The 27,600-nt window shown below is 37.2% G+C and overlaps 6 protein-coding genes and 1 long non-coding RNA gene across 7 annotated transcripts; 6 read left to right on the plus strand and 1 right to left on the minus strand.

Moving 5' to 3' along the window:
• Window positions 1-137: 137 nt before the first annotated feature.
• On the plus strand, window positions 138-2,884 carry LOC119993839 (cyclic dof factor 1-like). Its single transcript, XM_038841122.1, has 2 exons — window positions 138-467; window positions 1,133-2,884. Exons 1-2 carry the CDS (start codon window positions 363-365, stop codon window positions 2,513-2,515), a joined length of 1,488 nt encoding a protein of 495 aa, XP_038697050.1. The 5' UTR covers window positions 138-362; the 3' UTR covers window positions 2,516-2,884.
• Window positions 2,885-6,807: 3,923 nt separating this feature from the next.
• Window positions 6,808-8,496, plus strand: LOC119993840 (peroxidase 44-like). Its single transcript, XM_038841124.1, has 2 exons — window positions 6,808-7,027; window positions 7,477-8,496. The coding sequence occupies exons 1-2, from the start codon at window positions 6,815-6,817 to the stop codon at window positions 8,245-8,247; spliced, it is 984 nt and encodes a 327-aa protein (XP_038697052.1). The 5' UTR covers window positions 6,808-6,814; the 3' UTR covers window positions 8,248-8,496.
• Window positions 8,497-9,299: 803 nt separating this feature from the next.
• Window positions 9,300-9,975, plus strand: LOC119993678. Its single transcript, XR_005466558.1, has 2 exons — window positions 9,300-9,455; window positions 9,539-9,975. It is a non-coding gene; the product is annotated as an uncharacterized LOC119993678 (long non-coding RNA).
• Window positions 9,976-10,363: 388 nt separating this feature from the next.
• Window positions 10,364-11,143, minus strand: LOC119992675 (transcription factor bHLH53-like). The gene has a single exon (XM_038839471.1). It carries the CDS (start codon window positions 11,141-11,143, stop codon window positions 10,364-10,366), a length of 780 nt encoding a protein of 259 aa, XP_038695399.1.
• A 983-nt stretch (window positions 11,144-12,126) lies between these two features.
• LOC119993383 (zinc finger protein VAR3, chloroplastic) lies at window positions 12,127-16,338 on the plus strand. The gene is made up of 5 exons (XM_038840518.1): window positions 12,127-12,718; window positions 12,800-12,917; window positions 13,596-13,873; window positions 14,126-14,224; window positions 14,330-16,338. Exons 1-5 carry the CDS (start codon window positions 12,270-12,272, stop codon window positions 16,047-16,049), a joined length of 2,664 nt encoding a protein of 887 aa, XP_038696446.1. The 5' UTR covers window positions 12,127-12,269; the 3' UTR covers window positions 16,050-16,338.
• Window positions 16,339-18,721: 2,383 nt separating this feature from the next.
• LOC119993603 (NADH--cytochrome b5 reductase 1) lies at window positions 18,722-22,899 on the plus strand. Its single transcript, XM_038840798.1, has 9 exons — window positions 18,722-19,079; window positions 19,800-19,941; window positions 20,149-20,239; window positions 20,320-20,397; window positions 20,865-20,945; window positions 21,129-21,218; window positions 21,716-21,781; window positions 22,384-22,470; window positions 22,631-22,899. The coding sequence occupies exons 1-9, from the start codon at window positions 18,965-18,967 to the stop codon at window positions 22,721-22,723; spliced, it is 843 nt and encodes a 280-aa protein (XP_038696726.1). The 5' UTR covers window positions 18,722-18,964; the 3' UTR covers window positions 22,724-22,899.
• Window positions 22,900-24,020: 1,121 nt separating this feature from the next.
• On the plus strand, window positions 24,021-27,290 carry LOC119992525 (probable arabinosyltransferase ARAD1). Its single transcript, XM_038839261.1, has 2 exons — window positions 24,021-25,588; window positions 26,403-27,290. The coding sequence occupies exons 1-2, from the start codon at window positions 24,623-24,625 to the stop codon at window positions 26,961-26,963; spliced, it is 1,527 nt and encodes a 508-aa protein (XP_038695189.1). The 5' UTR covers window positions 24,021-24,622; the 3' UTR covers window positions 26,964-27,290.
• Window positions 27,291-27,600: the final 310 nt, after the last annotated feature.

The raw sequence follows: 27,600 nt of genomic DNA on the forward strand, positions 1-27,600 counted from the left end.
TAGGACATGTCAACTTATTTTTTATATATATATATATATATTAAATTTTAAAAACAAAAGAAAAAGGAAAAAGGAAAAAGTGATTTGAATTTTTTAATAAATGACATAAAAAGGAGGACAAAAGGTTGTAAAAAAATCTGCTCTGTTTCTCTGGTCCTTCACGTTCTTTATGCTTTTAATCGGGATTTCCATGGTAGACTTGTTCGAGTGGTTCTTTTTTGTGGGTCTTTAGAAAGAGAGAGACTTTTATAAAGTCCTCGACTTGGGTCTTTCTCAAACGCTTCCTCTGTCGTTGTTTCATATATGGGTTTGTTCCTCTGTCAGTCTTCAACCTCTGCTACGAGTACTTTTTGATCGGTAGAATGAACGGTGGAAATATGTCTGAGTCCAAAGATACAGCTATTAAGCTCTTCGGAGCCAAGATTCAGGTCCCCGAAACCCAGATTCCGGTCATGTCCAAAGTCAAGGTACGCATACACACCTACTCTATTGACTCAAATCAGTATAGTTCATATCTTTTTCTTGTATTTTTGCTTATTTTTATGTTAAATGAAGTGGTGGTTCTTTTGCTACTATTTGGAATCCTATTTTGGATTTCTGGTTCATGGTTACTTTTCATTTTTGTGTTTAGACTTTAGAGTTGGCTTTCCTTTTTTTTTTAATGGACAAGATTGGTTTCAGGTGTATTTACGGTTGGACTTCAATGGAAATCTCTGAAATTAAGGGAATTTCTTTGTTTTCAATTCTTTATTTGGACTTTATTTGGTTAAAACTGACATAAATCGTGGAATAACGTTTTTCCATTAGTGTTCCGCTCCTGTAGACCCAAAGGGGGAACCTCTGTGAGTGAAGTTTCACTAACTTTTAGTTTCTACTATAGCTGGCAAAGGAAAAAACTTTCTATTAACACACTCTTGGTTTTGTAATGAATGAATGATAGGTGTGTAGTCTTCTTCAAATAATTTATTAGAGGTTCTTTGTTCTTCTTTTGTTTCTTCAGTATTTGATAATTTCTTTATTTTTTTTTTGTTTGATCATGGGCTGGTGTTGTATTTTTGTTCTACTTTGTTGATGTTTTCTTGCTTGAATAGGAATTGTAAGTGAATGCCATTGATGTCGGTTTTAATTTCAGGGCTTGAACAACGGCAGTGAAATAATAACTGTTGAATCTGCTGACACCAGAGAGCTAGATAAGTCTTCTGCTTTAGGGTGTGTGAAAGAAGAAAACAAAAGTCTGGTGCATGGAAACAAAACATTGCTTAATGGTAAGCCCGATGAAGATCAGGTAGAGACGAATAGTACAGATCAAGAGAAGGTTTTTAAGAAGCCAGACAAGATCTACCCATGTCCACGCTGTAATAGTTTAGAAACTAAGTTCTGTTACTTCAATAATTATAATGTCAATCAACCAAGGCATTTCTGCAAGAATTGCCAGAGATATTGGACAGCCGGTGGTACAATGAGAAATGTTCCTATTGGGGCCGGAAGGAGGAAGAATAAGCACTTGGCTACCCAATACCGTCAGGTACTAGTGTCTTCTGAAGGAGTACCAATTGCTAGAATAGATGGTGCAGACTCATCGAATTGCCAACTTTTGCTACCCAGTGAAACTGCTGCCACCTTCAGGCCTTCAACTGGAAATGGGATGGTTCTGAAATTTGGTCCTGATGCTCCTCTATGTGAATCCATGGAAACTGTGCTTAGTCTTAGAGACCAGAAGAGAGGTGTGGAGAGGGGTTCTGTTAGTTGTGGAGGAAGTGGGGAGGAGCCATCCTCATGTGGATCTTCCATGACATTTTCAAGTATCAGGGGAAATGGCATGCCGGAAAATGTCATACGTAAGGATCAAGTTGGTTTGCCAGAAGCTTGTAATAATGTCAGTACGCCAAATCTTCTACAATGTTACCATGCACCTCCATTGGTTTTCCCTTGGAGTCCAGATCTAAACAATGTGGCTCCCATGGCAGCACCACGATCCGCTGAACGTGCTGACTTACCAATAAGTAGCAATCGGAATCCAGTTCAGTGGTGCCCCACACCGATGCTGGCAGTTCCTGGCTTTTGTCCACCAGGCATTCCATTACAATTCATACCTGCTTCATATTGGGGTTGCACGCCTATGTGGCCTGCTGGAACAGGAAATGTGTCATTGGCTAGCTCCAATGGTTGCCTTTCTCCGTTGTCCTCTACTAGCACCAGTTGCTGTTCAGGCAATGGCTCACCAGCTTTGGGCAAGCATTCCAGAGATGCAATTATTTTCAACGAAGATAAAGCAGATAAATGTGTTTTGGTTCCGAAAACACTGAGAATTGATGACCCAGATGAAGCTTCAAGGAGTCCAATATGGGCTACATTGGGCATTAAGCCAAACCAAAAGGATTCCTCATCAAAAGCTGCTATCCCAAAAACATCTGAAAATGGATCAGGAGAGGAACATGCATCGGAAGCTACTCATATATTGGAAGCAAACCCAGCTGCTCTTTCTCGCTCTCACACGTTCCAAGAAAGCACCTAAGGGTTCTCTGCCAATAGTTTTGTTCAAAGTTTCAGGTGTACGATAGAAAACACTCATTTCCCATGGAGACAAGGGGCTAAAAATGCTGTTGCTGTGCCTTTGTGAATTCCCTTTGCTAATTGTTTGCCATCCCTACTCCAAATTATGAGTTGTGTGGAAAAATCTTCAGGAACCAGAAGCTGCCTTGCTTATCATAAGTATCCTCAACTCTTTCTCGACAGTCAAATGTTGTAAATAGTATAGATTAGTGATTTGATTGCTGTTTATGCTCTGCGGCCTAATTTAGGTTTCAGTTCATAGTTTTATATGCAACTATATTTGATTTGATTTAGAAAAATGAGAGAAAAAAGCTTTTCACTGTTGTATACATGAATTCAAACTTGTGTTCAATTTAAATGGTTCACAGAAGTGCTGCTCCCAAGCTCTTCATCTTCTTGATTACACAACTTGTTCTATAGCTTATGGCATAGTGTCAAGTAATAGTGTTACTGTTTTGTACTTGATAGTGTTACTGTTTTGTCTGTGGATAAGAACTTCTGCTATTGAGTAAATATTCAGGACCTCAAGTACTTTTTTGTTCCTTTTCTGTCAGCTGATGAAGATGCCAAGTTAACACTCAATGTTAAAGTTCTTAAAAAGCCTAACTTGAAGCCATGTTTAGTCCTCTCTCTCTCTCTGTGTCTCTCTCTCTCCCGTTCCTGGAAAAAGTGTCCCTTTTTTTTTCCTGAAGGCAGAAATGAGACTTTAGTACACTCCTAAAGGAATATATCCCGTCCTTTTTATGACTTTTCATCTTCAAAAGAACGGCTTCAAGAGACTCCAATAAAAACCCACTAAAGTACACCCCTTTTCCCATCATTAAAGAGAGAAAATTCTTGCTTTTAGGAAGTGATTAGGAAGCTTGTATGGTGACTTTTTTTAGATTACTCTATATGGAAATTGTTTTCAAAAGCTAAAGAAGGGGGGTCACTGGCCTTTTTATTATCCCAAATTATCACGACACAGACTTGAGCCTTCATTGAAGGGCTTTGGTTGTATTGTCTAAGAAACACTTTTCATCATTCACAAGAGTTCAAAGTCCAACTTCAGGGGGCATTATGGGTTCAATGGAGAAAAAGGAGGAGGAGAAGAAAAGAAAAGCTAGTGAGTTTTTTTTTTCTCTCGAAATAAGCGGAAAGGGGATGGGGAGAACTCGAGACTTCTATGAGATACCTTATATATAATACATGAGTGTTATCTGCGTTATTTGTGGTTTTTAAAAAGCTAGCAGATTGTTTAATCCAATTTTGAAACTCAAAATTGTGAGGGGCTGTAATAAACTAATAATTAGGTAGTTCTTATTTTGGGCTCTAGGCACATTGCCTCCTGCGGTCCAAAGCCTAAAAAAAAAGAGTCCAACCTTGGAAATGACACTTAGGCCTGGTCCAATGCAAGATGGGTTTGGGCAACATAAAAAAAAAAATTTATTATAGGGGAAGGGGATGAAGAAGCTCGATCTCGAAATTTTAATAAGATACTACACACATGAATGCTATATGAGCTATTCGTAGTTCTCTTGGGAAACATAAACTATACATGCTAAAAATGTGTGTGTATATATGTATGTATGTTTTCTTAAACGAATAACTCATCCAAGATACGGACATGATTTTTGGTTCATGGGGCGGTTTTAAAAAAATTCATTGGATATGCATAAATGTGTTTGTGTGTGTGCATATATGTATATAATTAATGACAAATAAAATCAGATTGCTTATACTCCCAAAGATTCATTTGAACAAATATGGCAAGTCCTCAGCCTACTATGTGCATGTGTTTCCTTCCATATGCACATCATAATAGGTATAGGTATTGAAGAAGACGAATAGGTAAATAAATAAACCCCGTGTGTATTGTATGGGCTAAAAACCGTTGACCCGAAATATTTAAACATATGTTGAAATGCCCAACGAAGGCCTTGGTTAGATTGGCCTAAATATACATCCGAAGGCTTATCTGGCCCAAGTCCTAGCGAAGCCCAAGGCCCACGTCTCGATTGGGTGCAAGAATAGGCACATGAAGGCTCAAGGCTTATGATGTTAAATAAGTCCCAAGTTGGGCTTCAGGCCCAACCATGGCCCAACGAAGAAGTCCATCGGTACGGTCAAACATGTGCTGATCATGTGACCTGAAACACTATAAATAGAGGATGATCCCTTCTCATTTACTCTCTCAACTACCTGATATATATATATCTCTCTCTAAAAGTCATTCACTTAAATATCTCCCACCGTTGACTGATTTGACAGTCAGAACTTATTCGGCCGACACCACACCGGTGTCCAAGCTTAACGGTCGACCTTCCTTTGATCTTACAGGGTTGTCATAGATCTCGATCGACGATAACAAATTGATTACATATTTTAGGATATATATATATATATATATATATATATTTCAACTCGTTAGGTTGTCTGATCTAATATATGCTACCTTTTTTTTCAGTAACAGAGAATCAATGGATGAAGTCACCATTTGAACAGTCCACAACTGAATATAGTCATTAATTTGATACAAAATTGGATATATATAGACATCTTTCTCCGTCAGTGGGTCAAAAACAATCATCGTGTTGACGTGTTGTTAGTTGTCTGTGTGTATATATACACACAGATAAGCCCTTGACCTTTGTAATTTGGGTAGTGCCTGGATGCGACCAGTATATATTACATGGGAAATGCTATAAGTGCCCTAAGAGAAATGGAGAAATGACATAAAACTATAAAAGTGTATTGGAGTTTGAATAAGTTTTATTAAAATCTGTATTTTAAGTTTTTAAAAAATAGGAGAGATGGTGTTCATCAAACATGATATGTTGTGAGGCGAATATTTAACCTCGTCCTTAGGGCACTCGTTAATTGATTGGGGTAGGTCCAATGTTGAAAAATACTGGACCCAATCGGTTGCACCAATTTTTTTAAAAAAATTTAGAAAAAATCATAAATGTGTAGTATTTCTCACGACGAATCCGATGGTATATTTTTTGTTCCAAACAAAATCAATTCCATCGCGATTGAATATTGAATGTTTTGAGTTTATATCAGACGATCTAGAATTTTCATGTCTTTTTATGTTGAATTTGATTTTTGTTTCAAACAAAAAAATATAACGTTAGATTGGCCATGCTAAAATACTACACATTTATGATTTTTTTTAGACATTTTAAAAAAATTTTGGTTCACCGGATGGGTCCCATTAACAAGACCCTTCATAAATATGTATAAACAAAAAAATAAATTAATAACATTAATTCAACCGGCCTCTAATTGGGTGCCCGGGACCTGCTGTAACAAAATTATAGCAGGTCCCGCTGTAATGCCCTTTATGGGTAGTAAAAAATTTTATTTTTATTTTTAAAAATCATAAATATATAGTATTTTTCATAACGAATCCAAAGGTATATTTTTTGTTTGAAACAAAAATCAAATTCATCGTGATCAAAACATCGAATATTTTGAGTTTATATCCGATGGTCTAGAATTGTTGTGTCTTTTTCATGTTGAATTTGATTTTTGTTTCCAACAAAAAATATATCATTGTGTTCGTTACGATGAACACTACATATTTATGATTTTTAAAAATAAAAATAAAAATTTTTAATGCCCAAAAAGGGCATTACGGTGGGGCCTGCTGTAATAAAATTACAGCAGGTCCCGGGCTTCCCCTCTAATTAAGCCAGTAGATTAATTAGCTTCTTCATTCCATTTGGCATTATGATGATATTGATGCATAACTTCTGGTGTATGTGTGTGTTTTTATATTTATATAAGCTCATGTATTAATTACAGCCAAACAATGAATATCTGAGGAACATACTTGCATAAACACAAGAGAATAAAACATAGGTGTATATATATATATCAAATTACTGTTCTTTAGCTCCTTGTAATTATTAGATCACAATTGCTGGCCCTTCCTTAAATAATTAATCAGACAAAAAATATTCTCTCCTTCCACCAACATTTGTCCAACAACAAAATTTCTTATGTTTGTTTGATTGAAGAACCAGTCTATCGATCACCGCCTCATAATTCTCCTTTGTTTTTTAGCCTCGTTTTATTCTACCATTACTTGCCTGCATGATCTATGCATTTGTCTGTATATATTTGTACAGTACACAAGAAGAAAAATACTTGCTTCCAAAAACCGCGTTTCTTTATATGCTTTGACTAATTTGTATATATAATATATATATCTATATATATATATATATACACACACTCCCCTATATATATGTAACCCAACATGTTCATTATTTGTATGTCCAAAATGGGAGTCATGAAGGTCTCGGTTTTGCTCTTCTTGTTTGTTCTTCTTCCTCATGTGTTTGCGGATTTAAGGTTTGGGTTTTACAGCTCTACTTGTCCGCGAGCGGAGTCAGTTGTCCGCGCGGTTGTGCAAAGGCGATTTGCCAGCGATAGATCGATCACCGCCGCCTTGCTTCGCATGCATTTTCATGATTGTTTCGTTAATGTAAGATCATCTTTTTCTCTGCTTTTCTATCTTGTTTTAATTATACAAGACTTTCTGAAACGTTTGCTTAACTTTTAGATTAACCGGTGTTCTACCAATGTGTGTATATATATAATGTTCTCCTAAGTTGTGATCGATGTATTGATACTTATAGCTGGTCATAACTCCAAAAAAGTCGAAGACAATTGTTTGTTTTATACACCTAATAGAAGTACCTAGACCAAACACAGTGAAAATATTGTGTCGGTTGTGGGCCACGGGCCTTTGTCATTGGTACTTAAGCCTAGAAAACACGTATTCAATATGAGAGGAGTTGGATTGTCCTTGTAAACAAACCACTCGGTTGGGTGATGTCATACCGACGTGAAATTCCAATTTTGACATATGTCAACTTAAACTTTTAAGATAAATGGTGTTTCACATACTGAATGTGTTATATGTTCTTCCAGGGTTGTGATGCGTCTATTCTAATAGATTCAACTCCAACAACACAATCAGAGAAAGAAGGAGGACCAAACCAAACTGTACGTGAGTATGAGCTCATCGACGAAATTAAGAAAGCCTTAGAGGCGGCATGTCCTTCAACTATCTCATGCGCTGATATAATCACCCTAGCCACCCGCGACGCGATATCTTTAGCCGGAGGACCCAATTACAAAGTACCAACCGGTAGACTCGACGGGCTAGTCTCAAACGCCGCGGATGTGAACTTGCCGGGACCAGGGTCTAGTGTCTCAGGCATAATACAAACATTTAGAGCTAAAGGACTAACCCTAAATGACATGGTCACACTCTTGGGTGCACACACAGTTGGTGTTGCTCATTGTAGGTTTTTCCAAGATAGGCTCAGTGGGCCGGATCCAACCATGGACCCCAATCTGGCTACCAAGCTCAATCAAATTTGTGGGTCACAGTCCAGTTCGGATTTCGGCCCATCAGCATTTTTGGACCAAAACACATCATTTGTGTTTGATAATGAGTATTACAACCAAATTCGTTTGAACAAAGGTATATTACAGATTGATCAAGCTCTTGCTTCGGATAGATCTACGGCTGGTATCGTTTCGAGTTTCGCATCCAATGGTGTGGCGTTCGGACAAAATTTTGCTAAGGCAATGGTGAAAATGGGAAATCTTGTCAATAATGTTGGAGAGATTAGAAAGAATTGCAGAGTTTTCAATCCTAAGCCGCAACAGCAGAAGGGGTCAAAGAAATTTTAATTATTTAATTAATTCCCTTTATAATACTATTAAAGGAAAAAAAAATCTATAAATGTCACATAATATATGTCTAGCACTATCATTATGTGATTTTATTTCTTGTTTTAAGATGTTATATATACGTTTTCTATTATTACCTTTTAGAAAAAGATTACCACTAGAGCTTTTTTATGGGTACATCCCGCCACGTATTTGGTCGTCCCTTATGTAAAGCGGTGTTCTCTAATCCAACTTAAGTTCATTTGTATTGGTTCTTAGCTCAATGAATTCTATCTAATTAGCATCTTTAAACCCGAAATGATGATCTCTTAGGAGAGTAAAAGGCTGCACTCCCTGCGAGATGCATTTCCAATTTGTTTTTGAATTTGAGTTAGATTTAAAACTCCAATTTATATTTGAGGAGTTTGTTTTAATTGTCTTGTTGCACCATTGTAATTTTACTTATAACAATGAAACTTATTACCTTAAAAGAAACCTACATAACACGACAGTATAAAGAACCTTTTCATTAATGTTTATTGTATATACTGAACCACAAAAGTGACCTCCATGAACTAGTTATTTGTCTATATTCGGACCTTGAATGTCGGATGGTTCATGGACTAACTCTCACAGGAATTTTATCAAACAGTTTCTGGGCAAACTGAATTGACCTTCCTATGACAACTACTTGTAAAATAGGTACCGCAGAGAGTGTTTAAAACACTAACGCACATCGTTGTGGCACCATTCGCCGCGTTCGGCAAAAAACAGTAGTAGCTCTGTGAGGTAAAACCGCGTTCACTTCAAACCGCGATACACACAGAAAAATAAAAAAACACAAAACGCGCGACTGGTAACCGAAAACGCGCTTCCAATTCAGGGGTTCACGCGACTGTAAGGTGAAAACAGAAGAAACAAATTAACCCTTTGTAATCTTCGAAGCTCGAAAGCAGTTTCCTGATCAGAAGCTGAAAACTGCGTGGAAATCCATGCTGCAACTTTACTGACAAGCACACAGACATTAACGCTTAGCCAATACGTAGTTTCTCAAACACGTTCTCTCTTCTATAAAAACCCAGTTTCAAGTGGTCTGTTTTATCACTGCTTCCTCTGCTCAGACCAAAACAAAGAGCCAAAAAACAAAACAGAGAAGAAGAAAACAAATGGCGATCATCAAGAAGTCTTTGAAGACAAATTCGGGTTCATCGACACTACGAAGAACTCTGGTACATTAATTCTTTACCTACATATAAACATATGTTTGTGTATGAAATTAATCATGGTTTAATTGTTTTTGTGATTGTATCAGAAGAATCGGAACATGAAGGCGAGGATTGCGAGATTGAAGAAGGAGACGAAGGAGATTGAAATGGAATAGAAAGACATAGCAAAGGGTCACAGAGAAATAGCTAAAAAGCTTGAGTTGATCAAAACCAGTCATGCCCAGATGAAGAAAGAAATTCAGGTATTAAACGAAGGGAGTGCACACTTGCGATGTAGAATCAATATCATGTTCAAAATCTTGAAAGCGAGAAAACTTGGCGATTCCATTGAAGAAGAGAAGCTTGTTCAGTCACTCCTCGCCATTACTCCTCGAAACTAAGGGGTTGGAGATGTTATTCACAAAAATAAGTGGAGTTAAGAGTGAATCAAATTAACATGTAAATACATCTATGCATGGAAGTTTTACTTATATGTAGTAGTAACCTTTGTTCAAAGTATACAGTGAATTTGATTTTTCTTAGTTTTCGGCTTCACAATGGCCGCAAAAGATGTTTAAGATCGCTGGGAAAAAAAATCGAACCAGAAATCACAGAAGATGTGAAATGTCCCGACCCAACAAGTTATAAAATATGGCCTCCGAAGCCAAAAAAAAATGGTTGCCACAAAAAAATGTAACCGCAAGTTTAATGATCAAGAACAAAATATTAAATCACTAATTGATTTCTTCAAAATAGTGAGAGATTTACAATACGTAGATTAATTAGCCGTATCAAAACCATAACAGATGGAGAGAATAAGAAAAGATACAACAACTGAAAAATTAGAAATTAATAAACTAATTTGGAGGCTAAACAAAAATGACTAATTATTAGTTTAATTAACCTAGTTAGAAGCTCAATTAGGAACCATATTAGCCATTGTTTTGCTGTATCAATGGCTGCAACTCCAACTCATGATCATGATCATCGACGAGACTCCGAACAAATTGGATTGGAACCAAGCACTTCTCCTCCAAGCACAACCTCTCTTGCATTGTTGGAGATGTTACAAGAATTTCAAGTTCCTTTGTGTCCATTGATTCCATTTCCTGGCATGACCCTATGAGCTCGAGGATTGAGACTTGAGCCCGCAAGAACTTGACGTAATTGAAAGCAGCTTGAAACATTTCTGCAATATTCATCTTGCTTCCTCCAGGAATCAACTTCCCAAGCTCTTGTGTCTTCTCTGTTATCTTCCTTCTCCTCTCCCTCGCAGCCATGCTTTGCACCGACAAGCTCCCACCATTCGCTTTCTTCTCACAATTGAAGGTCACTGGAGCTTGAATTTCAGGTAATATGAAATCCGGGACCGGATTAGGATACAAATTTGGTGTGAAATTGGAATCAAATTGGTTGATGTAGCTCTTTTGTCGTTTCGGGTAGTGACAATGCTCTGTTTCAAAGCAGGGGAGGTGACAGTACTCTGTTCCAAAGCAGGGGAGGATGTTTGTGTAGCTATTTGAGTAGAATAGCTCATCAGATTGTGAAATTGGATCCACCAAACAATCAGAAACTGAAAATTCATCAATGTCGAAACCGAAACCGAAGGTGTCTTCTGTTAGCTCTGTTGGTGCTAACTGTGAAGAATCCCAGTTGGAGCAAAAGCTCATAGCCATGGAGACCAAAAGCTGAACAAAAACATTAGAACCCATTTGGAGGAAGGGCAGTTAGTGAAGTCAAAGAAACACAGAAACTAAAAAGACAACATTAGTATTTGTAAAGAAGGCAAAGATTTTAAGTCAAAGTGGATAAAATGAAGAAAAGACATGAAGATCAAGAGAGATTACCTGAGAAGATTATCCCTAGACTTTAGTAACAAACCTTATCAACAAAACTAGCTTGAACAAGTAAAAAAAGGCTGCTGTTATAATAATGTACTTATATGTGTGAGAGAGGGAGAGATAGGGGAAGTTAGGGTTTTAAGGAGATGAAATAGGAGGTGATAGGGTTTAATTAGAAAGAGGGTAACCACCTCCTAATTATTGGGGAGTAATGGTGGTTAATACTATGGTTACCCTTGGCAGTTACAAAACCTTTCACTTGGCGGCTTTGCAATTACATTAATCTCTCTTTTTTTTTTTATTTATTTAAAAAAGCCCTGATTTTATTACTAAATAGATTTTTTGAAATATGGCACACGCGCAAAATAAATAAATTTATTTTCCCTTTGTTGCTAGATTGTAGACAAAATGTTCATGGTAAAGACAGGACAAATCTGCTGAGATGTTATTTCAAATCCTTGATATATATACTTCAATGGAAAAACAAAAAAGCAATTGGTGTGAGAATAATGCTAGAGAATCTAATGTGAAAGAGTTTATTTTTTTAATTATGAGAGAATGGGATGGGAAGGCGGGGAAGGTTCGAACTCGAGATTTCTATAAAATGTTACACATATAAGTGTCATCTGAATTACTCATGATTCTCGCATGTTAAGTAGATCTTATATATGTGTTTGTATTGAATGGTTATCTCACGTGCCATATAAATATAGAGATAAATGAGCAGTGGTAATGTAGTATTATGATAGAAGACAAAGGATGTATGAGGAGGGTGGGGTTGGACCAAAAAATGAAGAAGATAGGAATTATTTTTTTTTATAACAAAATATATTAATGTGTGTGATTTTATAATCTATAGTAGGAGAAAAGGGGAAACACAAGTAAGAAAAATCCTTATTCCCATAATTCCTCCACCACTAAAAACACTCTTTTTAGGGTTTTAGCACCACCACCGCCACCGTCGCATGCCCTACCACGACTAGAAAGGCCAATACAAATGGGTGGCGCCACCCGTATTCTTACACTCCTCTCACCCTCCCCTCTCCTCCTCCACCGCCATCGCTACCATTCCCTTATCCGGCTCCGCCGCCTTCACAACCACCAACGACTGCAGTCAATATCTTCTCTATCTCACTTGGCTCCACCACCGCTCTCGTCCTCACCCGACGCCTTAGTCAAAACCAAATCTTTTAAAGTCAGATGCTCCCAGCAGCACCAACTCCACACTCAGACAGTCTCGTCAGTCCATCCAGCTTCCTCTGCTCCTTCTTCAACTTCTCCTCCTTGGCCGGAGTGGTCGCAATTCCTTGACATCCTTTCTTACAACGGTTACTTCACCAGTCCCCGGGATTTTGATTTCACGATCGACCCCAATTTCCCAGAGGAGTTCTCGCGGGTGGCCTTGGCGTGCTTGGCATTCGCCCGGCATCGACCGAGTTTATTATGGTCTGTTTGAAGTTAAATTAGCAATTCAAAGTTGTGTTTTTTTGGTGCTTTAGTGCCTTGAAATGATGTTTTGTTTGACAGGATGCTTTCGAGAAAAGATATCCAGGTTGTAGTTGAAAACGTGATGCCACATTTGTTCAAAAATGGCGATGAATCTGTGAGGAGGATGAGGTTGTTCTTGGAGAGCAATGAAAACGATGTGAGTATTGTGAGGTTTTCCTTTTACTTCATGAAAAAATAACTTTTTCTATTGACATTTCATTGTATTAGTTTTGTAATGAACTCTTCAGTCGAATTCTGTACTCAATCTGTAGAACAGTTAATTGCTGTTTATTGGAGGATTTAATAGAATGATACTATTGTAGTGAAACTTGAAAATGAGTCAAATCCATCCAGCTTCATATTAGCTCAAGTAGAACATAACTGAAAATTGTTGATCGACTTATGACACATCCAACAAGGTTTTCCTAAATTGGGGAAATTGTACTACTCAGAAGCGGTAAAAGAAGGTGCTTCTTTAACTCGTGTGCCTTCGCATTTTGCTGAACCTAGAACTATGCTATTTGGTGATGAGTTATGACATGGGAAATGCATCTCTTTTATGTTTGAACATATGTTTTTTTGACTTCCACATTCCGAAATCTGTTTCATATGGCTCCGTTTTGAAGCGTGGTACAGTACCCTTTACTGTAAGACATATTGCTCATGTTACAGTTCTAGCTTAAACTTATTTTAGAGGATATATAGTTCTGTGTTATCCACTGCATAATTTAATTTTCGATTGATAATCTCCTGAAATTTCATTACTATTATTAGCACAATACCCCTATTTTTTTAAAGATTTCTTACTTTTGGACTCTGATTTTATAATTTATAGGGTTTGAGTGCTGATATAGCGCACACAGTTGATCTGATGAAGTTCTTATTGAGTTATGCAAGCAATTTTCTTGTTTCTTCTGAGAAGAACAATCTCCACGACAAGCAAGTTGAGTCATCTGTTAGGAATCTATTGGGTGAGTTTGCCAAATTGAGCTATTGTGCTCCACAGTCAAACCATTCAGGGCTGCAAAATCAGTTTCCAGAAAGATCTGAACCAACACCAAGGCGTTTCACACAAAATATTGAAATGAAAAGAGGTGATTGGATTTGCACAAGGTAGAGCATTGGATTTTCTGTTTTATATGTTAAACATCATTTTTTTCAGCCTAGCATGTTTAGCATACTTGTCATTTGTTCTCTTCTTTCGTCTTTCTTTCCTGTTTGTCAATTTTTAACTAAAGAAATGAGTTGTTCTTATGTTTTGTGCCACCTCTGTTAAGTCCATGTCGCCAGAACATGTATTGGACAGTGTGGTTATTTTGTCTCATCACCTCTCTTATACATCTGTGTTTTTTTCGCATTGGGCAGGTGTAGTTTCCTGAACTTTGCGAGAAATATGAAATGTTTGGAGTGTGAGGAGGCACGGCCAAAGGCAAAGTTGACTGGTGGAGAGTGGGAATGTCCTCAGTGAGTACCGTTTTTCTTATGTTTTCTTATCAACAATGCTTGATAGGCTTTCCCTTTTTTTTAATGATAAAATAAACTGGGTTGTAATTCTTTTTTCATTTTCAGGTGTGCTTTCTGTAATTTTGGAAGGAACATGGTATGTTTGAGGTGTGACTGCAAACGGCCTGGAGAGGTCTCATTTGGTAGTACCAATCCTAGGCCAACAGCAGGTCTTGGCAGTGAGAGCAATAATTATAACGTAGATCTCGATAGCAGGTTGGCTGTGAATGAAGAGAAGGCACAACGGTGGTTTAGCAAGGTGTCTCAGGTTGACAGCACTTCAGACATGAGCAGTGCCGTAACAGATGAAGATTTTCCTGAAATTATGCCATTGAGGAAAGGGGTGAACAGATTTGTTGTCAGCACTAGGAAAACGCCCTTGGAGCGGCGATTAGAAGATGCTCAATATCGAAGAAACTTGGGTAATGAGGGCATTCATGAAGGTGATGATCTCCAAACTGGGGGTACAAATAAGAACCTGGACCAAACATTTGGCCGAAGGTTGGATGATATTCTTGGTCGTGCATCTTCTGTTTCTGCATCTGATGATAAGCGCTTCAGTTCTAGACAAAATACTGGCCCAATCACTTCACGTAATTCAGATTCATCCAAGTATGGACAGTCAACAGGAAGCAATTCTGATTATGTTCCACCTGCGCCATCACCCGTGGATAGGTTTGTCGCGAGTCCTAAGAATTCTAAGATGGAGGAGGGATTAGAGGAAGAAACAAAACCTTCCAAATATGTGGCTTCACAGGTAGATGAGCAGACTGGTGCTGTTCCTTGGAGCACCGAGTATAATGAGTCTGAGAAGCCGATTAACCAGACTGAAAGCAATGACCAAGAAGCTGAAAAATCTGATAGATGGTTCAAGAAACTTGCAGAACTGCACAATGTTAAAGATATTCCCAGTGCCGTTTCAGATGAGGATTTTCCTGAGAAAATGCCGATGCGCAAAGGGGAAAACCGCTTTGTCCTAAGCAAGAACAAAGATCGTTCTTTGACTTCTCCAATGATCAAGAGACGCATGGCCATGGAGCAAGCAAACAACACCAATTATGTCCCTTTTGTCCCCTTCCCGCCTGGCTACTTTGATAAGAAGGATAATCAGCAGACCAACGGGCCTTCATCGGGTGAAACCACCGGGGCCTCTACAATTTCTGCAGCTCCAGAAATGCCCAAAGAGAGAGTTGATTATTCTAAACCACAGGTGCTTGATATAGATACTTCACGACAGACTGCAAGTCAACAGTCCAGCGCAGAAAGCTGGATTTCAAGACCTTCAGGTGGGAAGCCAAATGAGGTCAGGACAGGGGATCCTTATCAGAGAACTAGCTGGAATCCAACCCAGAATACTGTAAATCCTCAGAATACAGCAAGTGATAGTTCGAGTAGTGGATATCCTAGAAATGGGGATACCAGTAGGACAACTTTGACAGGGAATTCACCTCAATCATCGAATACTCAGAATGTCAGAGAGAGCTGGACTGGAAAGAGCTTGGAGGGCTCAGCAGTTAAAGAACCGGATCCCTTGGATATGTCAGAGGAGGCGAAGGCAGAGAGATGGTTCCGGCGTGTTGCCCAGATCAAGGACATTTCTGAGTTGAGCCAAATTCCTGATGAAGATTTCCCATCAATAATGCCAATGCGGAAAGGTGTTAATAGATTTGTTGTAAGCAAGAGGAAGACACCATTGGAGAGGCGATTGACCTCTACACAATACAGGAAAAATCTCCCAATCATTAGCTCTGATCCATTAAAGAAGGGAAGTGATGATAGCTCGTAGAATGCTTTATACTTGACCAAGCTTTTGTTCATCATCAACTACCAGACTTAAGAAGTTGGTATATGCTTTTTCTTATATTATTACATTGTGTATGGTGTCTATAAAGGATATTATATAATATTTTGTGTTCCTTTTTGAGATATTTGTTGTCACATTGTTATGACCTTGTAACCTTGATTCCTTAAGAATAACTAGACAATTTCTCAGGAGCCAAGAAGTTGGTCTTGATTGATGATTTTGTGGTTGCTCAATATATTGAATACATGATGCATGAAGATTGAAGCACGCACACCGGACGATTTGAGTTTAGGCTTATATCAGATTTCCAAGGACATGTTTCTATGGTGTTGTTACCACCAAACACTAAATAGCTGAACTTTTTTTTTTTCATGAATGAAAAACAGAGAGAAGACAGATGGTAAGGGACAAATAAAATAGACACAAAAATGAATTTCTTACACCCTGTTTCTGTCATAAGTTGTGGTGTATTTCTAAATACTAAAATACCTTCTCTTTTCTAAAGTATAAAAGGGAGATGTTATTCAAGTTAAGCTATACATACCCATCTCATCATCATATGTACAAAAAAAAAAAGAAGACGACATTATTAGCTATTTCATCAAGTTATGCAACATCATTTATGATACCAGAATAGTTTTTTATGGAAGAAAAACATCTATTTGTTTAATGTTAATAACAAAAGCATGGTCACTTATAAGAACTATCTGTGAAAACTCACTTGGGTTAACCCAATAAACATGATTTGTAAGAAAAAGTCTCGCTTGTTCTCCATCAACGAGGTCTTTTCCTTGAGCATAAATATCAAAGTGTGATGACCCATGAAGAACAAAGCAGTGCGGGTTAGATGTATCAACGGAAATCGATAAATCCAAAGTGGATAATATCGTTGATGTAGTGGGTTGAGATTTCTAACATGGTATCAGAGTAATGTCTCGGTCCAATTGGACGACATCTAACCTGTCCACTTGTTGGGTCTGACATAACCTAACCCACAAGAGCGAGGAAGTGTCAAGACTAAAATCCAACATTGGTATGGTATAACCCAACTGAGTAGTTTATAAGCAAAGCACAACTCTTCTCACATTGTATACACGTTTTCATAGGCTTCATCTATACAGGCCCGTGGTCCAGAGCTGACAATATTTTCAATGTGTTTGAGCTACGAATTTCAACATGGTGTTGAAACAGGACCCGACCTCGATGTCAGGTTCACTTACCTTCTTTATTTGGGCAACCCGTGAGTCTTTATGATGTCCTTATGGACGTACCACCCACAGATTAGAGTAGCTCAATCTTGTATGGATCACTGGTAAGGCTTTTTTGTTGTCCAATGGATTGACTCTCCACAAGTGAAAGCAGTGGCGTACTTGAGTTTACGGGGGGCCCTGGGCAATCTCTAAAAAGGGGGCCCCTTAACTTTGAATCCCATTATTATCATATAGTTCTTAAAAGTCTAATTCTAAAAAAATATTACTTAAATATGACTCTTCTAATATTTAGAGATGCAAAATCATGAATTACTTTAATATAATCAATTTTTTCAGTCAAATCACATTCAATAGACAACATTGCTAACTGATTTAACCTTTCTTGTGACATGGTGGACCGAATATATGATTTTATCAACTTTAACTTTGAAAAACTTCTCTCTACGGAAGCTATCGTTATTAGAATAGTTAACAATATTCTATATGCAATCTATGCATTTGGAAAACCATCATCCATTGTTTGCAAATGATTTAGTATTTTAATAGACTTTTTTATTTCTTTGGGTAAAATGTTACACAAAACTTTTAATTCTAAATCTAAATCTCTTCCATCAATATCATAAAAAGTGTCACACTTCAAAAAGTCTTTTGATTTTTGTAGAGGCTTTTGATTTTTTTTTTCTTAATTTCTTTATGGACGAGTCTAACTTCTAAGTGTCCAAAACCTAAAATGGTCTTTCTCACTTTGTAATTGGGTTGGGCCCCTCACTTTTATTAGTTTGTTTTAACTCTCAATTCCTTTTAGGCTTTATAAGTAATATTTATGACTTTAAAATGGGCTTGGGGTTGGTTTTAAAATAATCTATCCTATAACTAAAAAATTTCAAAATTGGGGGCCCTAGGCAAGGGCCCAGCTCGCCCAGGCCCAGGGCCGCCCCTGAGTGAAAGGACTCTAAACTATATTGCCCATTTATTGAGTTTCGCATAACCGAGTCCATAAATTCATGGGAGTGTTAAGATAAAAGTCCCACATGGGAAAATTGAGGGAAAACAAAGTACTTTAAAAGTTAAGGTTAAGATACAACACCTCTCAATTATAAATATTCCTTTTAAGAACAAAAATATGCGGATCTATGGCCCATAGTTAACAATATCTCAACAATTTGTTGGATTGAATTTTCTTACAATTAAATAATCAATTTTTATATTATTTATACACTATTTTGTCAATATTTTTGGGCATTGTTGAATCATGAATGTTGAGGGAATGAAATCTACCATATCAGGCGGAAAACCACGTGCGTGCGATGGAAAACCATGAGCTTTAGGTTGTTGGGTTGATAAACAAATTTATTTTAAAAATCAATTTGATTTGGAAAAACAATTGAATTGTTAGAAATTAATGGAGAATTCAATAATATTTATATATGGACATTTCCTCTTTGGAGGTAGGTTGGTGCAACAGATCCCTGGGCTCGTGCGCACTCCACCTCCAAAGCAGAGAGATAGTTCCTCTTCACCTACCAATCCCCGTCTCTTTATTCTTTCTTCAAACCCAAATCTCAATACAAAACAGGAGGGAGAATCAACCCCCATTGTTTTTTCCAACCCTTTTTGGATTCTGTTTCCTTTGTTGGTATTGGGGTTTCTAGAGCTGCTGTTTCTCTTTGATTTCTTCATTGAGTAATGGATTTGGAGTTCTTGCAAACAGTAGATACCCAGATTCTTGTGGGTGTAGCTGTGGCTATTGGGGCCATTGCTGTTGGTGCTGTCTTCCTGCTTTCGTCTAAGAAGTCCAAAGGTTTGACTATTGGATTCGTTATCTATTCAATCTTTGTTTCTGTTCTTTCCATTGTGGATGTTAAATACATCTTGTATTGAGTATACAACTCTAATAGCTCTCCCTTGGACATGTTTTGAAGTGGGTATTTGTCATTAAGTTTATATAATTGAAAAAGATGTGATCTTGATGAAATAATTCTCATTAGATGTTGCAGAAGAATATGAAGCTGCAGCTTGCAGTCAGGTTGACATTCTGCCACATCTCATGTGATGCCTTTTCTTCCTTGATTGAGTATTGAACAATTTTTCATTACGATATTTGTTGGAATTTCCTCTCTTGATACTGACTATTTGTAAACTTTCTAGTTGAGCGATTGATATCTAATTCAGATCATAACTTCTAGGTTTTTTTATTTTCCTTCTATTATGTTGTGAAATTGTGTACTTTCCATTCATTTATTCTTTTGACTGAATGGTGCATATCTGCAACATCTGAAGATAAATTTAGTTCCTGCAAATTGTAAGAACTTATTTGTATTCTACAAATACTCTAGGAGATGGTGGGTGGGAGAAATTTAGGTCTTTTTATCAAGCATTGCTATCTATAGATTTATCTATTTTTTCTTCTTTTGTAATTCTGTTTTTGATCAACTTGGCTTCTGCATAAAGTTTTTTTTTCACCATTTCCTTGTAATTATTTATTTCTAAAGATTGGCAAAAACCATCTGATGTTTCACAGGCTGCTTAGATCCTGAAAATTTCAAGGAGTTTAAACTTGTCAAGCGCACACAGCTGAGCCATAATGTGGCAAAATTCATGTTTGCACTTCCCACATCTACATCAGTTTTGGGCCTTCCCATTGGACAACACATAAGTTGCAGGTTCAGTTGACAATGTGTTTTTCCCCACTGTATGCTGTCTGAGCAAAACTATATAAGCTGCATCGTTCTTTTTTCGCAATCTGCTATTCTGAGTGGTGAATCCACCGAATGTTTAGGATGATTTTTTCATTAGAGTTTATATTGGCATTAAATTTACACATTTCTGGGTCATTGTTCAGTCTTTTAACTTGTTACTTATGCAACCAGGGGAAAGGACGGCCAGGGTGAAGAAGTTATTAAACCTTATACCCCAACTACCTTGGATTCTGATGTTGGACATTTTGAATTAGTTATTAAGGTAAAACTCTATGTCCAAGGGCTTGACTTAATCAGATTTTTTTTTTTTACTTTTATAATTATATTGTTATTGGTGGATAGATGTACCCTCAAGGAAGAATGTCACACCATTTCCGTGAGATGCGTGTTGGTGATTATCTTTCGGTGAAGGGACCCAAGGTACAGCTCTCTTTCACGAATGAATTCTCAAACTTCTTTTGGCCATGAGCTTGTTAATGTATGCCATTCCTAGTTTGTGATGCTGTTATCCACTCATTAAAAAAAGTTGGTGTTGTTTATTCATGGGATTCAGAAAAGTTTCTAATACACATCAGTTTGGATTCTTCTAATAGAGGAGCCCCCTTTACCATTCTGTACAAATGGGTTTTTTTTGGTGATGTGATCATTATGCTGTCCATAAATTGTTTCGGGCTTGACTTACTAGACCTGAATTTTAATCAATGGTTTGGTGTGGAGCCTCTTCTAATTGTCACTCCTTCTATGTCTTGTGGGTTTGGTTACTAATATACCTTCTTGTATCCATATACTTTTACTTCCTTATTTGATTGCGAATATAATAATGTATGCTCTGTGAAAGGATAAGGTTCTAATCTCTTTGTCGATTTGTGAAATGTTAATTGCACCAGGGTCGTTTCAGGTATCAGCCTGGGCAAGTTAGAGCATTCGGGATGCTTGCAGGAGGATCTGGGATTACTCCAATGTTCCAGGTATGTTTATTGAGAAGTTAATTTGTATTTTCTTGTCTTATAAAAAAAAAGAAGCATTCTATGTTACCTTGCACAAGTTCCCTGTGTTTCTTTGATTTGTTTGGCATGCCATGTTTTCTAGACTATTGCTTTTAGGAGGTTGAATGATCACATGTTATGTAGTGTCTTGCTTTTATGCTGTAGGTTGCCAGGGCCATATTGGAAAACCCAAAAGATAAGACAAATGTACACCTTATATATGCCAACGTTACCTACGAGGACATTCTTCTTAAGGCAAGTTGCAATTCTTATTCTCTGTTTTTGAACTATTTAGTGTCATGAAAATTAATAGGATTTGGCCTTTGTTTGCCAATGGAGGCCCCCAACTATATGGGTAGTTGCAGGCTGCTGGGAGAAAGGGAGGCTATATCAATTGCATCTTGCAAAACACATTTGTTTTAGTATACTAAAATAATAACCTGACAGTTTCGTGCCCTTTGCGGGAGCCTTGTGCACGGGAATTATTTACGTTTACTAGATTTTCTTGAGTGAATTTTGTTCCAATAAGATTATCTCAGTTCTAGTTTGTACATGGGGACTATCTATGCAACTAGATTAGGTAAACAACTCCCATTGCATGAGGCTTCCGCAATGGCGGGGTCGGGGAGACAAGATGTACACATCGTTCCTCCGCATAATTTATTCAGCTAGATTATATTAGAAATTAGAAATGAATTTTTTTATGAGTTTTCAGTTCAAGTGAGTAGTTAATTCATTGTACATACTTGCAGGAAGAATTGGATGGCCTTGCAGCCAAATACCCTGTTCGCTTTCGTGTGTACTATGTTCTGAATCAGGTTAAGTTCCCTTATGTATTTTTCCCCACATCTATTTTTTTTCTTTTTATTTTAAAATATCATGATGATTGGGTAAATATATTTAGAAAAATCTAAGTTGTTTTAATCACTTAATATCGCCCTCCTACTTCGTGTTGGAGTTTCATTGAGCTGAGTTGGGCTTAGTTTTGTTCCACTCCTGCTCAGTTTAAATCCTAAAGCATCAAGCTTGAGCTAAGCTTCTTGGATCTTCGAAAATTTTTGCTCTGACCTTTTTTCAACTTGATATGATCTTCATTTCCATGGTTTGTCAGCAAACCCAATCCTGCATCTTGCCTCTTATTTTGAGCTGCTTGAGAACTGTCAATGAATTTTTACTTTTGAATTTGTTACTAACAGGCTGGTGGTATGTATTTGTATATCAGTTCAGTCATGCATTATGCATTAGAAATTTAGAATGGCTGCCAAAATGCTTTTTCTTCCTTTCCATTTGCTTTATTCTGGATTTTTTTTCTTCGATTTGCACATATAAGTTTATGCTTACTGGGTTATGCACCTAGTTCTATGTTTTAACGTCTTACTGGCTGACGGATTTTCTTCTTAAAATTTTTTAACCTCATCAGCCTCCAGAAGTATGGGATGGTGGTGTTGGATTTGTGTCGAAAGAAATGATTCAAACACACTGCCCTGCACCGGCATCTGATATCCAGGTAGATTATTTACATTCATCTATTGTGTAATACCCTTGGATTCTTGCGTGCGCGTGTGTCTCTGTGTGTTCTTTGCTTCTCATATGTATGAATACATAGCGAAAAACTCAATCGAAGGGAGTGAATAAAAAGAACTGATCGCGGTCTTGAAATTCTGCAGATTTTGAGATGTGGCCCTCCTCCCATGAACAAGGCCATGGCTGCTCACCTAGAAGCTATTGGCTATGCAACTGAAATGCAGTTTCAGTTTTAACATTTCACCAACTCTGTCATCATCTGTATCGGCTATGAACTCTTGATTGCATGGTTGTAATAAGGAGATTTTGTTCTGTATTTTCGGATCAAAAGGATCTTAATAGGAAAGCTGAGCACTGGAACAAGTAAATTCTAATACTTTTTCTTTGCAAGTTATGGTAGTGTTTTGCTGCATGACAAGTAATCTACACAGCAATTTGTTTTTCTCAATATCTATTTGTACTCCTCACCCTTAAGACCATTATACAAATCAATTGATGGAAAGCGCAGGCCACCAATATGATATTGTAGGTCTTGGGTCATCGTAACCTAAGAATCACTTTAAAATGCTCCATGTTAATTAAGGAAGAACTCGTCTATATAAAACACTTAACAAAACCCGTATCAAACAATGTGGGACAAAAGGTTTGTTACATGAATTCACATCATCAATGGTGAGTGACGTTAAACAAATACCTAATGCCTTGAAATGTAGGGCTACTTCTTCTTTTTGCAAGTGAAGTGGGAGATCCAATAAGAGGACTAGGTTAAAACATGTAATGACTTCTACAAGTCTACAACTTCAAATCATATAATAAGCTTTCTTATGATTTTAAAATTGGAAGAAGAACTAGAGGGACTAGTGATTCTACCTCAAAATATAATATTTGAAATATGGGTGAATAGATATCTATTATGAATATTATGTGTATTCGAGGATTAAAATCATGAAATACTATCAAAATGCTACTCCAAACACAATATGTTACCAAAATGCTCCTTCAAAAATTGTGTTTTGTTAGCATATATACTACTTAGAATGTTCTAGCAAATGGAGCATTATTTCCATAAAAAAATAGTATCCAAAAATAATTAAATCCTCGATTAAATTTATTTTGGCTTGTATTGGTAATTAAATAAAGTCACAATAAAGAATTGTCCTTTTCAATTTAGTCTCATTTTTAAATTTTTTTTTATTATGGTTAACAGAACTAATAAAAAAAATTTAAAAAGGTTTATACTCTTTCACATTGTCTAGATTTGTAACACTCTTAAGAATTGAGTTTATCAAAATAGGAATTTTAGGAAATTTTTGGTTAGAAACAATATCTAATCATTTGTATTCATTTCTTATTTGTTTGATTGAAATAATATTATTCATATATGGAATAGAAGTCATATATATATGAATATATATAGAAAGTTCTTATTCATACATAGGATTATTGTTATTCAATATATATTTGAATTAAAACTAAAATAAATAATAATATTATAATTGAGACAAAAAATTAAGGCAGACAACCCGCAAAGAAGAAGTCTTGGTACACAGATTTCTACAGGCCTCCCCGCTTCAAAAGCTAGACCCGATTCCCACGCTGCCTCATCTTCTCGGCATTTGCTTTACACAAAAAGAAAGAGAGAGAAAGCTTAGAACTTGGAATGTAAAGAGGGAGAGAGAGGGGGAGTGACTTGCAACGACAACCCAACAAGAACTTCAAGGACAACAGCGACGGAAGCTACTGTCTTTGGTGTATATGTGGCTTTCCTTTACGGTACGAATTCAGAAACCCGCAATGATTTTGTCTTAAACAACAAAAAGGAAACTCATTTTCTTGTACTTTCATTGCTTTTCTTGCTGGGTTATTGAGCTTGGATTTTGATTTCATCTGGGTTTGTTGTTGGAATCTCTATTTCATTTGGGTGAGAGAAGTTGCTTTCGTTTATTGGGTAATGAAAATGTTAGCGCAATATTGGGGTTCTTAGTAAATGTTATTGGTAATGCCATCCTTGATTACCAATCTTGGGAAATTGGCCATGGCGACTACTACTAGTAGTTCTTCTATTGCTTATAAATGTGGAAATATCGTATTTGGATGATCTTATGTCTGTTAGAATTCATTGCTGAGTTTCTTGGATGGGCACTCCAATGGCAGAGAGGAATTCCTCTGCCTCCTCCCTAGTGGTCATTTCTCGGAAATCTTTCTTTTGTTTGTTTACTTTCACATCACTTCTGTTCATAATGTCTTGGTTTTTTGTTTTGAGATCTAGTGGTCGTCCTCAATTCATTGATCATAGGTTGTTACCCAGTTCCAAACAATTTTTTGTTACTGAAAATGACAACACCAAAACCCGGGTTCTTGACAATTCAGTAGGAAATCGATCAATTCTTAGAGACAATAAAGGAGAAGGAGGAGGAGAAGAAGAAGAGACGCCTGAGAAATTAGTGGATGTTAAGTGCAGTGCTGGCAATAAACAAGTCCTGAAGGTTTTCATGTATGATTTGCACCCTGAGTTTCATTTTGAACTCTTAGACTGGAAAGCCTTGGGAGAGAGTGTTTGGCCAGATATCCGAACCAAAATCCCGGATTACCCTGGTGGCTTGAACTTGCAACATAGTATAGAATATTGGCTTACACTGGATCTCCTTGCTTCAGAACTACCCGGTTCAACTAGTGCTCATAGTGCAATAAGAGTCAGCAATTCCAGTGACGCTGATGTTATATTTGTACCATTCTTTTCTTCATTGAGTTACAACCGGTTTTCCAAGGTGAATCCACATCAAAAGAAGAGCAGGAACAATTTGCTGCAAGAGAAGTTGGTGAAATTTTTGACAGCTCAACCAGAATGGAAGAGGTCAGGGGGACGTGACCATATAGTTTTGGCTCACCATCCAAATAGTATGTTAAAGGCGAGGATGAAGTTGTGGCCTGCAATGTTCATACTTTCAGACTTTGGAAGGTATCCTCCAAATATAGCAAACGTTGAGAAAGATGTCATAGCTCCTTACAAACATGTAATCAGAAGCTACCTTAACGACAAGTCTAATTTTGAGAGCAGACCTACTTTGCTTTACTTCCAAGGAGCCATATACAGAAAAGATGTAAGTGCTTTTCTTCTTTAATAGGTCTTGAGTTGTTTTCATTGCTTTGTTTTGGATCGAAATAATCTTTTGAGTATTCCTTATAATTTTGCTTTTGGATTATTCTGATCTGATTAAAGCTACAATGCATAGAGTAGCCATTATCTGTCATTCGTTCATTGCTTTCTAATTTCTATCATGTGCTTAAATATTTTCTTTTTCAGCTGTGTCAACATTTTTGAATACTCAAACAAGTTTTTCTGCTGATTAATATGGACCATCGATTCTCCGTACTGATTGATGCTTCCTACGAAAGGGCACAAAAGATTCTGAATAAAGTCCAGTTTTCCTATTCTCCAATTTTATTACTGGATTTTTACTGAATATATGCTTCCTGATATAGAATTGCACCCATTCTCTCATATAGTTTAAATATGGTGTCTGTTGTGTCCTGAGTGTAATGTATTTTCTCACAGCCATATACTCGACAATCACTTGTTATGGAAGGTTCTTCAAAACCACTCTGGCAGAAACTTCAGAAAGTTAATTTTTGTTTCAGTCACCATAAGAAGTGCTTTATGGTTTTTTCTTTTCCATCATCTACACCAAGCTGTTAGTGGTTGATATATTTTTGGTTAGTTTGTCCGTTCTTTGTCCTGTTCTTTTCTTCTTCTGTTCATTAATAATACTCCAAATGAATGGATCTTATTGGATGTTGGCAGGCCATCTGCCATGGAATTCACTAGCTTCTGTTGCCTCTCATATTCTCATGACTTTAGGTTGCTTTTTCACGTTGTCTACGCCTGATCTTTTGCTTTCTGGTTTTTATACTCAGGGTGGCTATGCTCGGCAAGAGTTGTTTTATCTTCTAAAAGATGAAAAAGATGTGCATTTTTCATTTGGGAGTGTTCAAAAAGGTGGAATCAACAGTGCTAGCCAGGGAATGCACTCTTCCAAGTTCTGCCTCAACATAGCAGGTGATACTCCATCTTCTAATCGCCTCTTCGATGCCATTGCTAGCCACTGTGTTCCTGTCATCATCAGCGACGATATCGAGCTCCCTTACGAGGACGTCCTTGATTACTCACAATTCTGCATATTTGTCCGCACATCAGACGCCATCAAGAAGAACTTCCTCATAAACCTCGTCAGGAGTATAGGGAAAGACGAATGGACCAGAATGTGGAAGAAGTTGCAAGAAGTCGAAAACTTGTTCGAGTTTCAATATCCATCCAAGGAAGGTGATGCTGTCCAAATGATATGGCAGGCGATAGCTCGTAAGGTTCCCTCCATTAAAATGAAGATCAACAAGTCTCGGCGATACTCTCCTTTTATTCCCCATAAAGATGGAGATAGAGGTTTAAGCTCAGTACCAACACCTAATAATTTTTGGTGAGTAGGAAAACTTTATACGTGATTCATTCCCAAGCACACGACGCATTTAGGTTCTGTTGCTTGAGCAGGTGAGTAGGTGACAGTTGCAGCATTGCAATTCTAACTGCAGATTTTGTGTCTTGAAAGGCATAATCTTCTCTAAGATGAGACAATGTTGATATTCAGTCATTCAGTTATCTCGCATTCTTTCATTTCGATATGATTCTTTGACTACTCCGCTCGACACGAGGGATTGCATAAAATTAGACATTTTCAAACTGATGTTTTCATTCTAAGCCTTCTTTACTGATTTCATTGTCCAATGTTATATTTCCGAGCTTTGGCGAGAGATACATTCGTACTGTTCTTTCCCCTTTTATGTATGAAGAGGTTCAAAATATGCAACAGAGATGGCCAGAAATGCTTAGATGATGAGCCTTAAGGGTAAAAAGTGGCCATCACATTGCATCGGCAGGTGACTGCTTCATTTAGTTTTGTTCAACAGGTTTATTTCCCAGGTTCAAAAGCTTTTTCTACCTTTTTTGTACGTACAATTTTGATATTATGACACCGAGCGTAATCCAAGTCACTGACTCATTGATATGATGAGGGGTGTTAAAAAATCGTATAAACTGAATCGATTGATTGGTCGGTTATTT

This window comes from Tripterygium wilfordii, chromosome 23 (genome assembly GCF_013401445.1).
Source record: "Tripterygium wilfordii isolate XIE 37 chromosome 23, ASM1340144v1, whole genome shotgun sequence".
Classification (NCBI taxonomy): Eukaryota; Viridiplantae; Streptophyta; class Magnoliopsida; order Celastrales; family Celastraceae; genus Tripterygium; species Tripterygium wilfordii.

Coding starts and splice junctions, on each gene's coding strand:
- LOC119993839 (XM_038841122.1), top strand. CDS start 363: ATGAACGGTGGAAATATGTCTGAGTCCAAAGATACAGCTATTAAGCTC. Junction 468..1,132: donor CGGTCATGTCCAAAGTCAAG/GTACGCATACAC, acceptor TTTTAATTTCAG/GGCTTGAACAACGGCAGTGA.
- LOC119993840 (XM_038841124.1), top strand. CDS start 6,815: ATGTCCAAAATGGGAGTCATGAAGGTCTCGGTTTTGCTCTTCTTGTTT. Junction 7,028..7,476: donor TTCATGATTGTTTCGTTAAT/GTAAGATCATCT, acceptor ATGTTCTTCCAG/GGTTGTGATGCGTCTATTCT.
- LOC119992675 (XM_038839471.1), bottom strand. CDS start 11,143: ATGGGTTCTAATGTTTTTGTTCAGCTTTTGGTCTCCATGGCTATGAGC.
- LOC119993383 (XM_038840518.1), top strand. CDS start 12,270: ATGGGTGGCGCCACCCGTATTCTTACACTCCTCTCACCCTCCCCTCTC. Junction 13,874..14,125: donor GGTGATTGGATTTGCACAAG/GTAGAGCATTGG, acceptor CGCATTGGGCAG/GTGTAGTTTCCTGAACTTTG. Junction 14,225..14,329: donor GGAGAGTGGGAATGTCCTCA/GTGAGTACCGTT, acceptor TTTCATTTTCAG/GTGTGCTTTCTGTAATTTTG.
- LOC119993603 (XM_038840798.1), top strand. CDS start 18,965: ATGGATTTGGAGTTCTTGCAAACAGTAGATACCCAGATTCTTGTGGGT. Junction 19,942..20,148: donor GGACAACACATAAGTTGCAG/GTTCAGTTGACA, acceptor TTATGCAACCAG/GGGAAAGGACGGCCAGGGTG. Junction 21,219..21,715: donor ACGAGGACATTCTTCTTAAG/GCAAGTTGCAAT, acceptor ACATACTTGCAG/GAAGAATTGGATGGCCTTGC.
- LOC119992525 (XM_038839261.1), top strand. CDS start 24,623: ATGGGCACTCCAATGGCAGAGAGGAATTCCTCTGCCTCCTCCCTAGTG. Junction 25,589..26,402: donor GAGCCATATACAGAAAAGAT/GTAAGTGCTTTT, acceptor TTTTATACTCAG/GGTGGCTATGCTCGGCAAGA.